At 41.9% G+C, this 13,083-nt stretch overlaps 2 protein-coding genes across 3 annotated transcripts in view; one reads left to right on the top strand and one right to left on the bottom strand.

The window, feature by feature from the left end:
• LOC148342459 (uncharacterized) overlaps positions 1-13,083 on the bottom strand; it is a 299,864-nt gene that overhangs the window by 254,321 nt on the left and 32,460 nt on the right. The gene's annotated exons all lie outside the window — the stretch shown is intronic.
• LOC148342461 (uncharacterized) lies at positions 3,364-11,781 on the top strand. The gene is made up of 2 exons (XM_088288817.1): positions 3,364-3,587; positions 10,061-11,781. Exons 1-2 carry the CDS (start codon positions 3,464-3,466, stop codon positions 11,461-11,463), a joined length of 1,527 nt encoding a protein of 508 aa, XP_088144943.1. The 5' UTR covers positions 3,364-3,463; the 3' UTR covers positions 11,464-11,781.

Raw genomic sequence — 13,083 nt, 5'->3', positions numbered from 1 at the left:
TCGTAAGTCGCTTTTAACGAACCACACAAGAACACACAGTGGAGAAAAGCCATTCAGTTGCAGCGTTTGTGCTAAAAAATTCTTCACTAAACAGGGTGCTGAGAGTCACAATTGTGCTGGTGAGAATTGCAGCAATCCTTGAAGCTTAAAAAAAAAAAAAAAAAAAAAAACGGAAGGAATTGACTCTTTGTGGTAAGATGTAAATGTGATTTTGAATAAAATATGATAAATTTAATTTTGAAAAGCTTTTTTTATTGACATTAAGCCAATGTGATCAGTGCCAGAATAACCATTGTCTCTGAGTGATGATGAGTTGTTTTGTTTTTATATCAAACATTATCAATGAAATTAATTACCTTTTCCTGGAACAACATTTGTTAACGTTATGCTTTTCAGTTGTCTTTTTAATCGTACTTAATGGAAAAGGTGTGAGAAGAAACTGTGCTTATGAAATCGTTGCCTTCCACAATCATCAATAAAATCACTTGTTCCACTTGCTCAACTGGCCTTCATTACGCTGTGTGAAAAGGTGAAAAACTGAACAAGAAGTTGAACTCTAAAAAGAACCAGAAAGAGAAACGCAAATCGTCTCAGTTTCTCTCAAAGGTTTTGGAATGTCAGGAGTTGGCAACTTGATGGCGACTGGAGTCAGCGTTTATTTGTCACCACGGAGGAGATGATCCGCATCACGCAGTTCATTGCTGCTGCTGTCTTAATTGAACCCCGGAGGTTACCTGCCAGCATCCCTGAATTTCACCGGCGGATCTTCAGCTATCCCACGTCTGACCCCAGATTGTTGTGGAATTTTCAGCAGTTAGGGAAGATCAATGAGATAGTCTGGAAAATAAATTGTCTTTTGGGTCAGTCTGCTGAGTGATCTCAATGGGTGCGTGGGAAGATACTGATGCACACAGGAAGATGAAGATTTATTTGACAGGAACTGTGGAATCTTAAAACAAAAATATATTTTTTCTGCGTTGAGCCCACTTATCAGTCAAGGTCGTGTTGTTTTGGCTTCACAAAGAATCCTCTCGTACAAGAAGCGAAAGGCACTTTCTTCAAAAGCAAGTGGCCACAATAAATAACAAAAACCTTACTTGCAAAATAATTGTCCATAATATTAAGATTGAACAAAATAGTGACACAAATATTGAAAAAGTAAACAATGTCACGATTAAACATTGAATACTAAATTATTACTAAAACAGTTCAATGAATCTTGAAATAAATAATGAATCACCGTAGTTTAATGAATACTGAAACGAATAATGAAATATTTAAGTTAGTTAAGTTATAAACACTGAAATCATTTTTTAAGACTCTAACATTTAGAGAATAAAACAGTGATGTATTTTAATTTAAAATTCGCAACCACGTCGCTGGCGACAAACCCTGTAAAAAGGCAAATATGTTGACATAAAGTTTCACTTTATCATGTCAACTGTTAATAATAGGGAAATACATTTGGAATACTGTCCAACCAACAACATGGTGTCAGATGTGAAAACAAAACCAGCAACAAAAGTAAAATTCAATACATCTCTCAAGTTCATATTTGGGAACTAAAATGTTTGTTCATGTGCATACGGTTCAAATCGCACGTTTTTCCAATGTTTAGAAGAAGATAACGATGATTTGCATCGCAAATGGTGACATCTGTCTGTGAGTTGGTGACAGTGCTCCACAAAGCCAGCTCTCTCTCTCTCTTGTAGTTCCGTAGCCGATTCGGCCTTAGAATCCATGAGGTTTCGAATAGAGGAAATCAAAATACGCGTTGACGGGCTGCGTCCCAGATTTCACGAGCACTGTTGTGGGGTAGCTTAAAGATGATCCGCTGACCCCCTGGTGCTTTTTTCCCTTGAATCCGTCCGCTCAGACTTAGGTTCTCGACTTCACCTTTCCTAATTGAATGGCCAAGGAACTTTGTCTGTCTGTTTTGGATTACCCGGATGAGCTCACGATTTCGTCCGACCCGTTGTAAGACTGACTCGTTGGTTTCATGAGTGGTGTATGACACACGTAGCATCCGACGGTACATCCACATTTCAGCAGCTTCTAGATTCTTTGTTGTCTTGGCGTTTAATGTCCAAGACTCGCACCCGTAGAGCAGGATTGACCAGATGAAACATCGTAGAAGTCGGTTCTTAAGATCAAGTGTGAGTTTGCGGTCTGTGAACAAGCTTCTCATTCGGTTGAAACCGTCCTTCGCCAGCGAAATTCTACGTCTAATTTCTTTTTCACAACGGCCATCATGGTTGATGACGGAGCCTAAGTAGTTGAAGCTTCGCACCTGTTCGATCTCTGAGGCCTGACATTGGAGTCTGCAAATGGGCTCTGGTTCACTCTTGGAGATGGTCATGCACTTGGTCTTTTTCTCGTTGGTTTCGAGTCCAAAACGTAGGCTTTCCTCACGTAGTGCGTCAAGGAGCTTCTGGAGCCCCTCTTCCGAATCTGCCATGAGGACGGTGTCGTCAGCGTAACGTATGTTGTTAAGCCTTCGACCACCACACAGAATCCCTATACGTATATACAGTGTATATTCGCATAGGTTTGCTTTTTCTGAATGTCTGCTGCTGTTATACATTAACGGCTACATTACGCCGCCGCCTCTGTGTGATCTATACCTTTGCTGCTGTAACACTGCAAATTTCCCCATTGTGGGAATATGAAAGGACATCTTTATCTTTAAAAACCTTGTGTTGGTGCTTCTTAAATAATTTTCCACACGAGTAAGATTGAACAAAATGGTGAAACAAAAATTTAAAAAGTAAATTTTGTAACAATTAAACATTGAATACTAAATTATTCCTAAAACAGTTCACTAAATCTTATAATTAATAGTGAATTATTGTAGTTTAATGAATACTAAAACGAATAATGAAACATTAAAGTACTTAAATACCGAAATCATTTTCGAACACAATAACAGTTAAGTCATAGAACAGTGACATATTTTAATTTAAAATTCGCAATCACAACCTGGTGAAAAACCCTGTAAAAAGGCAAATATGTTGACATAAAGTATCACTTTATCATGTCAACTGTTAATAAAAGGGAAATGCATTTGGAATACTATCCAACCAACAACATGGTGTCAGATATATAAACAAAACCAGCAACAAAAGTAAAATTCAATACATCTCTCAAGTTCATATTTGGGAACAAAAATGTTTGTTCATGTGCATCTTAGGTTTTTCTCTATGTTTAGAAGAAGATAACAATGATTTGCATCGCAAATGGCGACATCTGTCGGTGAATTGGTGACAGTGCGCCACACAGCCAGCAGCCAATCATATCACAGCGGGGTGTGTCCTGTTCTTCCGCTTTCGTGACGAACAGGAAATCCTTTCTGTGCGACTTTGAAGAACGTCGCTCTTTCATTCGTCTCGTCAAACAAAGAGAAGCACACGAGTTATCGCCAAGCAAAGATCAAGTGCGGATTTTTTGGAATTATCATTTGAAAATGTGTGCAAGAACGACACCCAAGTACAAAGAGGAACTTTGGGGAATAAAAGAAGAGAACGAGCAACATCTTCAACTGCTGGACGAAGTTTGCAAGCAGCCTCGTGTTGTGCTACACAAAGCAGGTTTGTACACGTCTTACTCTCATTTGCTTTGTAAAGAACGACTTTCTATCGTTAAAAATGTGCATCACAACATTAAGTTGTTTGGGGAAATCGTTCAAGGTTATTGGCGTTTTATTTTTTAATCTTGCCTTTTATTTGCAGGTCTGCTGAACATTTGTTGATGCCAAATAAAATCAGTGCAGGAAATAAATGCCAAAGAAAAAACAATAGTGGGGGCTGAACTCCATGTTTTTTCCAGTATAAAATTTGAACTGATTATTTAACATTTTACATTTTCTGGTTTTTATATCTTGTTAAAGCAATTCCTTACGGAAGGAATTCTGCCTGACTCTAAAAAATGTGCACACTGCGGCAAAAACATCAATGGCGGATGATCAATTTTAGTGGATAAAACACAAAATATTAAGTTATTTTAAAAAATCAAGTACGTATTGGTCTTATTTATTTATGAACTTTGTACTGGCTTGGTCGGGTGAGAGTCAATGAACCTCGGGTGGCCCTGCACAGTTTTGTGCACGTGTGCATAGTTTCACCCCATCCAAACATTTAAATTACATTTAATGCATCCATCCAGGGTTGCACGGATCTCATCAGTGAACAAGCCCATGCTGCAAGAAATGCATCTGCATCTTTGGCTTACTGTGGTGTTAGAATAATATTAAGAGGTTATTATACATTTGCCGTGATGCAGCTTATTTTAATATGTAGTGCATAAAACATGTTGCAGTTTAATAGAGTGAACTATGCTTGAGTGTTTACAGTTTGAGTGTGGCAGGGCGGTGGCACTTCTTCAGAAGTGCCGATGAAGTAAACAACACCGTGATGAGCCCTGATAAGAAGAAGTTGGCCCCAAAGTCTGACGCAAACAGCATCGTGCTGGGTCCTGATAGAAGATGTTAACGACAAAGTCCGCTGCGACCCATGGCGGCACGCCAATGATAAACCGGACTAAACCAGCTTTTGAGAAGACGAACTGTACCACCCTTGAGTGTAATCTGATTTCTTAAAGTGTAATCTTATTTCCCGATGTTATAAAAGGGAATGTGTGAAAAGCATCGGGGAACAGAGGGGAGATAAAGTTGTCAAATAAACTTTGTTAACCTTTCTGTAGCCACTTGGGCTGCATCTCTCTCTCCTTCCAGCTATGAACCCTATATGTCAAATTGGCGAACCTGACATATGGGCTTAAAAAGGGAGACCGCCACAACCCCCTTTTCGACCAACAAGCCCAGGAACATTTAAAGATAAAGATGAAGATGTCCTTTATTAGTCCCACAATGGGGAAATTTGAAGTGTTACAGCAGCAAAGATATAGATCACACAGAGTCGGCGGCGTAATGTAGCCGTTAATGTATAACATTAGCAGCAGACATTCAGAAAAAGCATGCAAATATACACAGTATAAACGTATCTAAGTGTAAGGAAACACTCCTAATGTTTGTCCATTATACGGAGGGGGAAACGCTGTAATGATAAAAACTACTGAATGATTGAAAATACTGCAATCATAAAAATATTGCAATGATAAGAGTACTGTAATGGTAAGAGTACTGAAATGATAGAAAAGTACTGCATGATAGAAAATACTGCAATGGTAAAAGTACTGTAATCGTAAAAGTACTGCAACGATAGAAAAATACTGCAATGATGAAAGTACTGCAATGGTAAAAGTACTGCAATGGTAAAAGTACTGTAATAGTAAAAGTACCGCAATGATAGAAAAATACTGCAATGATAAAAGTACTGCAATGATAAAAGTACTGCAATGATAAAAGTACTGCAATGATAAAAGTACTGTAATAGTGAACATCCTGCAGTGGTAGAAATACTACAGTGATAGAAGTATTGTAATAAGAATACTGTAATGGTAAACAAAATACATCATTGGTCAATATTTAAGTACACCCTTGGCTGAAAGTACAGTAGTAGTTAATATTGCATCCAAGGACTGCACAATTGCACTAATGCCCTCCCGTTTGTAGGCCTGACCCAATGTTCTTGTTAAAAAGTCTGACAGCAGTTGGCAGGAAGGAGCGGCGAAATCTCTCTTTGGTACAGCGAGGGTGTAAAAGTCTGTCACTGAAGGAGCTGTAAAGTGTTCTCAGAGTGTCATTGAATGGGTGGGCTGGTTTGTCCAGCATTGATGACAGTTTTGCCATCATCCTTCTGCCCCCCACTGAGTCCACAGAGTCCAGGGAGCAGCCCAGGACAGAGCTGGCCCTCCTCACCAGTTTGTCCAGTCTCTTTTTGTCTCGGCCCGAGATGCCTCCTGCCCAGGAGACCACTCCATAGAAGATGACTGATGAAACCACCGAGTCATAGAAGTTCCTGAGGAGTGTTCCCCGAACGCCAAAGGACCTCAGCCGCCTGAGTAGGAAGAGTCTGCTCTGACCCTTCCTATAGAGAGCGTCTGTGTTGTCGCTCCAGTCCAGTTTATTGTTCAGATGAACACGCAGGTACTTGTAAGTTGAGACCCTCTCAACGTCTGTTCCCTGGATATTCACTGGTGCAGGTGGAGAGTGCCGACGCTTGCGGAAATCCACCACCAGCTCTTTGGATTTCCCAGCGTTGATTTGGAGGCGGTTCTGCTGACACCAGTCCACGAACCCCTGCGTAACCCCTCTGTACTCCCGATCGTCATCGTCAGTGATGAGGCCGACAATCGCAGAGTCATCAGAGAACTTCTGCAGGTGACAGGTTGTGGAATTGTATTTGTAGTCCGAGGTGTAGAGGGTGAACAGGAAGGGAGCCAGAACAGTTCCCTGCGGCGCTCCCGTGCTGCAGAGGAGCACGTCAGACACACAGCCCTGTGTCCTCACGTACTGTGGCCGGTTTGTGAGGTAGTCGTGGATCCATGTGATGAGGTGGTGGGCCACTCCCGCCTGCTCCAGCTTGTCTCCCAATAAGGCGGGCTGGATGGTGTTGAAAGCACTTGAGAAATCAAAGAACATGATCCTCACCGTGCCCCCCGCCTTCTCCAGGTGGGAGAATGAAGTGTGGAGCAGGTAGATGATAGCATCATCCACACTGATGCCAGGCTGGTATGCAAACTGGAGTGGGTCCATTGAGGAGCTGACCAGGGGGCGCAGATGGACGAGGACCAGTCTCTCCAGGGTCTTCATCAGATGAGACGTCAGCGCCACTGGTCTGAAGTTGTTGAGCTCCTTCGGATGGAGTGTCTTTGGAACCGGAACCAGGCAGGATGTTTTCCACAGCTGGGGGACTCTGCCCAGCTTCAAGCTCAGGTTGAACATGTGCTGGACGATTCCACACAGCTGGTCTGCGCAGGATTTGAGGAGCTGGGAGCTGATCCCATCTGGGCCTGCCGCCTTCCTCGCCTTCATCTTCCTCAGCTGGTTCTTCACCTGAGATGTTGTGAGGAACAAGGCTGAGCAGGAGGAAGTGGTGGTTGTCTGATGAGGCTGGGAACTGGAGCCTGTGGAGAGAGAGAGGGGCGAGAGAGGGGGAGAGAGGGTCTTGTTCGCAGTGGCAGGAGGGGTGGGTGGGGGCTGCATCAGGGAAGCCTGAGCGGGGTCAGACATTTGATCAAACCTATTGAAAAATAGGTTCAACTCATTTGCCCACTGAAGCCCCCCCCCCTTCTGGGTCTTACCTGCTTGTCCGTGGCCTGAGATGGTCTTCAGGCCCCTCCAGACATCCCTGGCATTGTTCCGCTGCAGTTGTTCTTCCATCCGCATCCTGTAGGACTTTTTCCCCTCACGGATCCTCCTTCTCAGCTGACGCTGCACTCTCTTCAGCTCGTCCTTGTCGCCTGAAACAAAAGCCCTCTTTTTCTCCTTCAGGAGAGCTTTAATGTCCGGTGTGATCCAGGGTTTGTTCATCTTACAGTCCTGGTGGGAATGGTGTTCTCCATGCAGAAGTTAATATAGTCTGTAACTGTGTCTGTTAGACCATTAATGTCCTCACCGTGAGCTTCGCTGAATACCTCCCACACAGTTCAAGGCCTCCTCGGCTTCTCTGGACCATCGCTGAACTGTGCGTGTCACAGCTGGCTGCCTGCGGACGAGAGGTTTGTACACAGGCAGGAGAGCAACCAAGTTGTGGTCAGCTTTGCCCAGCGGGGGGAGGGGCAGTGACGTGTACGCCTCCTTGGTGTTGGCATAGAAGAGGTCCAATATTTTATTGTCTCTGGTTTGGCATGTTACATATTGTGTGAATGAAGGCAGAGAGGAGGAAGGAGAAGCATGATTGAAGTCACCAGAGATAAGGAACAAGGCATTTGGGTGCTGTGTTTGTAGCCTGCTCACAGCTGCATTCAGTACATCACAGGCTGTCTCACCGTTAGCAGAGGGAGGCACGTACGCCGCCACCGCGATCACATGACTGAACTCTCGCGGTAAATAGACCGGACGCATGCTAACAGCTATCATCTCAATGTCCCGACTGCAAAGTTGATCCTTAACAGTTATGTGCCCAGGGTTACACCATCTATCATTAACAAACACAGCCAGCCCTCCCCCCTTTCTCTTACCGCTCTCCAGTGTCCTGTCCGCGCGTAGTATTTGAAAGCCGTCCAATTCCACGACGGCGTCCGGCGTTAGCTCTGTTAGCCACGACTCCGTGAACACCAGCAAGCTAGCCTCCCGGACAATCCTCTCGTGCCGGGTTAGCGCTGTTAGCTCGTCCATTTTGTTGGAGAGGGATCGAACATTCCCCATAATAACGGACGGGAGGACGGGGTGATATCGTCTCCTCCTTGCCTGGCGTTTAGCCCCCGCACGACATCCCCGTCTCTTCCTCCTCAGCTCGCGGGGAATATCGGGTCTCGCTCCGGGAGCCCACGCGGGGTTAGCACGGAGTGCTAACAGCTGATCTCTTGTGTACACGATCGATCCGTAGCTCCGAGTTTCGTCTCCGGACACGATCGCGCAAAAAACAGCCCCCAACAGTAGTAAAACCACCGCAAGTTGGATGTCCATTGCTGAGGTGAGGTAAAAATAAAATAAAAAAGGGTAAAGGGAAAAAACACACGAAAAAGGCTCAATAGTGAGCCACGCTGCTGTAAACAGGCAGCCACTCGCGCGGCGCCGGAACCGGAAGATTTTACATTTTCTGGTTTTTATATCTTGTTCAAGCAATGACTTAGGGAAGGAATTCTGCCTGACTCTAAAAAATGTGCACACTGCGGCGAAAACATCAATGGCGGTTGATCAATTTTAGTGGATAAAACGCAAAATATTACGTTAAAAAAAAAACTAGTACGTATTGGTCTTATTTATTTATTAACTTTTTACTGGATTGGTCGGGTGACAGTCAATGGACCTCGGGTGTGTAGTTTCACCCCATCCAAACATTTAAAATACATTGAATGCATCCATCCAGGGTTGCAAGGATCTCATCAATGAACAAACGCATGCTGCAAGGAATGCATCTGCATCTTTGGCTTACTATGGGCTTAAAAGGGAGAACGTCACAAACCCCTTTTCCACCAACAAGTCCAGGAACATTTAGTTCCTGGTAATAAAGTTCCTGTGGCCCAGGTGGTTTGCATCTCCCCCACAACTCATAGTTCTTGATAATTTATGCAAATGACAATGATGATGTATCAGTGCGAGGTCTTGTGTTACTTTGTTACTCATTATTGACATTCTATGGCTGTTCAGCATCATTGCAGTTACAAAATAATTCAGTGAACTCTAATAATATTATGGTGTATCTTAGTCTAATTTTAATTCATATTGGATAACTTTTAAATATACATTATTCAAATATGTCAACATGAAAGTCAGAGGGAAAGTGTTGTTGCTTAATTTATGTGTAGGGATTTTGATTCTTCACACGTAATTTTGTTTAAAAATGTATTTAGAAACAGAAATTTAACAAAAAATCAAAAGGGGAATGTTGGAACGTACTAGCAGGCTAAATGTCATTTTGGGAAAAAACAAAAAAACAAACATAAATCATGCAATAAATAGCGACTATGATGCCAGGGCCCCTTTAATTCTTTTAGGCATACAGATTAGAATGGAAGCAAAAAGTACCCACGATGAAACTATCTCTAAATGCAAAATGAAAAATTTGTAAACATATTTCACTTGAAGGATTTCTATTCTATTAATGACATAATGTTGCGATGGCCCCCAGTGGTCTCCATCAATATGTTAGGGTCCCACAACAGGTGTTCCATCAGACGCACACAAAAGCCTGTGTGTGCTAACTTCAGCTCGCTTCCAGTAACGTCTGTGACTATGTCAGGAATGAAATCGGGCATCAGCCGCAACATGCTTCCTTTTTAAATGCTCGTTTATCACCGTTGTGCTGCGAAAGGAGGTTTACATCGTAGGACGGAATTTTGTGAAATGCCCCCATGGTCCGGTCCAAGTTGGGGTCGCACGCATTGCTCCGTGTGCGGCGGGCACAAGTCAAGGTAGCATGGTAGAAACAATATAAGACAAAGTCGCCGCCTGACCTTTGACTTGGCCAAACCAAATTAGTCTTTTTGTGTCCTGCAGACGTCAGTGAAAACGATCTGTGTTCTGTGAAAGAGGAGCCAGACTTGACTCGCATCAAAGAGGAGGAGGAGGAGGAGATCAACAAGTCACCAGTGAACGTTCTCCCTATAAAGACTGAAGATGAAAACAAGGATGTGAGTGAGGACAACAGAGGGGCGGAGCCTACAAGCAGCAGTTCAAGACATCACGTGACAACAGAAGGTGATGAAGACCACTGGGGGCCATCACAAGCACATAATGAGGACACATTATCAGACGCTCATGACGATGATGATGATGATGATGACGATGATGGGCAAGCCAAAGGTGAAAGGGCACGTCACACTGATTCATTAACTTCAAAGTTGTCTTTAAAACCACACACAAGAACACACAGTGGAGAAAAAACATTTTCATGCTCATTTTGTCGCAAAAGCTTCTCACAAAAGGCACAATTTACAAGGCACACAAGAACACACAGTGGAGAGAAGCCTTTTTCATGCTCGGTTTGTGGCAAAGGATTCTCTCAAAAGGCATATTTAACAGAACACACAAGAATACACAGTGGAGAGAAGCCTTTTTCCTGCTCAGTTTGTGGCAAAAGCTTTTCTTTAAAGTCATATTTAATAAAACACACAACAATACACAGTGGAGAAAAACATTTTTCCTGCTCAGTTTGCGGAAAAAGTTTCTCTCAAAAGTCACATTTAACAGAACACACAAGAACACACAGTGGAGAGAAGCCTTTTTCCTGCTCAGTTTGTGGCAAAAGCTTTTCTTTAAAGTCATATTTAAGAAAACACACAACAATACACAGTGGAGAAAAACCTTTTTCCTGCTCAGTTTGTAGGAAAAGTTTCTCTCAAAAGTCACGATTAACAGAACATACAAGAACACACAGTGGTGAAAAACCTTATTCCTGCTCAATTTGTGGAAATAATTTCTATCGTAAGTCGCATTTAATAAAACACACAACAATACATAGTGGAGAAAAACCTTTTTCCTGCTCAGTTTGTGGAAAATGCTTCTCTCAAAAGTATAATTTAACAAGCCACTTAAGAAGACACAGTGGAGAAAAGCCTTTTTCCTGCTCAGTTTGTGGCAAAAGCTTCTCTGGAAAGTTTAATTTAATAGAACACACAACAACACACAGTGGAGAAAAACCCTTTTCATGCTCAGTTTGTGGCAAAAGCTTCTCTGGAAAGTCAACTTTAACAAAACATAAAAGAATACACAGTGGTGAAAAACCTTTTTCCTGCTCAGTTTGTAGGAAAGGTTTCACTCAAAAATCAACTTTAACAAATCATAGAAGAACACACGGTGGCGAAAAGCCATTCAGTTGCAGTGTTTGTGCTAAAAAATTCTTCACTAAACAGGGTGCTGAGAGTCACAATTGTGCTGGTGAGAATTGCAGCAATCCTTGAAGCTTAAAAAAAAAACGATGTAAATGTGATTTTGAATAAAATATGATAAATTTAATTTTGAAAAGCTTTTTTTATTGACATTAAGCCAATGTGATCAGTGCCAGAATAACCATTGTCTCTGAGTGATGATGAGTTGTTTTGTTTTTATATCAAACATTATCAATGAAATTAATTGCCTTTGCCTGGAACAACATTTGTTAACGTTATGCTTTTCAATTGTCTTTTTAATCCTAATGGAAAAGGTGTGAGATGAAACGGTGCTTATGAAATCGGTATCTTCCACAATCATCAATAAAATCACTTGTTCCACTTGCTCAATTGGCCTTCATTACGCTGTGTGAAAAGGTGAAAACCTGAACAAGAAGTTGAACTATAAAAAGAACCAGAAAGAGAAACGCAAGTAGTCTCAGTTTCTCTCAAAGGATTTGGAATGTCAGGAGTTGGCAACTTGATGGTGACTGGAGTCAACGTTTATTTGTCACCACGGAGGAGATGATCCGCATCACGCAGTTCGTTGCTGCTGCTGTCTGAATTTGCGTCCTGAATTTCACCGGCAGATCTTCAGCTATCCCACGTCTGACCCCAAATTGTTGTGGAATTTTCAGCAGTAAGGGAAGATCAATGAGATAGTCTGGAAAATAAATTGTCTTTTGGGTCAGTCTGTAGAGTGATCTCAGTGGGAGAAGTGCGTGGGAAGATACTGATGCACACAGGAAGATGAAGATTTATTTGACAGTGGAATCTTAAAACAGAGATATTTTTTCTGCATTGAGCATACTTTTCAGTCAAAGTCGTGTTGTACAAGAAGCGAAAGGCACTTTCTCAAAAGCAGGTGGCCACAATAAATAACAAAAACCTTACTTGCTAAATAGTTTTCCATAACATTAAGATTGAACAAAATATTGACATGAATATTTAAAAAGAAACGATTAAACGTTGAATACTAAATTATTACTAAAACAGTTGAATGAATTTTGAAATAATAGTGAATAGGCGTAGTTTAATGAATACTGAGACGAATAATGAAATATTTCAGTGCTTATATCAACACTGAAATCATTTTTAACACTCTAATATTTAGATAATGAAACAGTGACGTATTTTAATTTAAAATTCGCAACAACGTCGCTGGCGAAAAACCCTGTAAAGAGGCAAAGGTGCAAACATGTTGACATAAAGTATCACTTTATCATGTCAACTCTTAATAATAGGGAAATACATTTGGAATACTGTCCAGCCGACGACATGGTGTCAGATGTTTTAACAAAGCCAGCAACAAAAGTAAAATTCAATACATCTGTAAAGTTCATATTTGGGAACTAAAATGTTTGGTCAAATGCATACGGTTTAAATCTTTCGTTTTTTCTTTTTTCAAATCGTACGTTTTTCCAATGTTTAGAAAAAGATAACAATGATTTGCATCGCAAATGGCGACATCTGTCGGTGAGCGGTGACAGTGCCACATGGCCAGCAGCCAATCATATCACAGCGGGGTGTGTCCTGTTCTTCGGATTTCGTGCGGAACAGACTGCAGTTTTCACGCAGGAAATCCATTCAGCGCTACTTTAAAAATCGATGCCATCTTTAATTCGTCTCGTCGAACAAAGAGAAGCTCACGAG

This window comes from Idiotropiscis lumnitzeri, chromosome 2 (genome assembly GCF_059441095.1).
Source record: "Idiotropiscis lumnitzeri isolate Australia: NSW breed Sydney's pygmy pipehorse chromosome 2, RoL_Ilum_1.0, whole genome shotgun sequence".
NCBI lineage: Eukaryota > Metazoa > Chordata > Actinopteri > Syngnathiformes > Syngnathidae > Idiotropiscis > Idiotropiscis lumnitzeri.
This window is presented reverse-complemented; position numbering and strand designations above follow the sequence as displayed.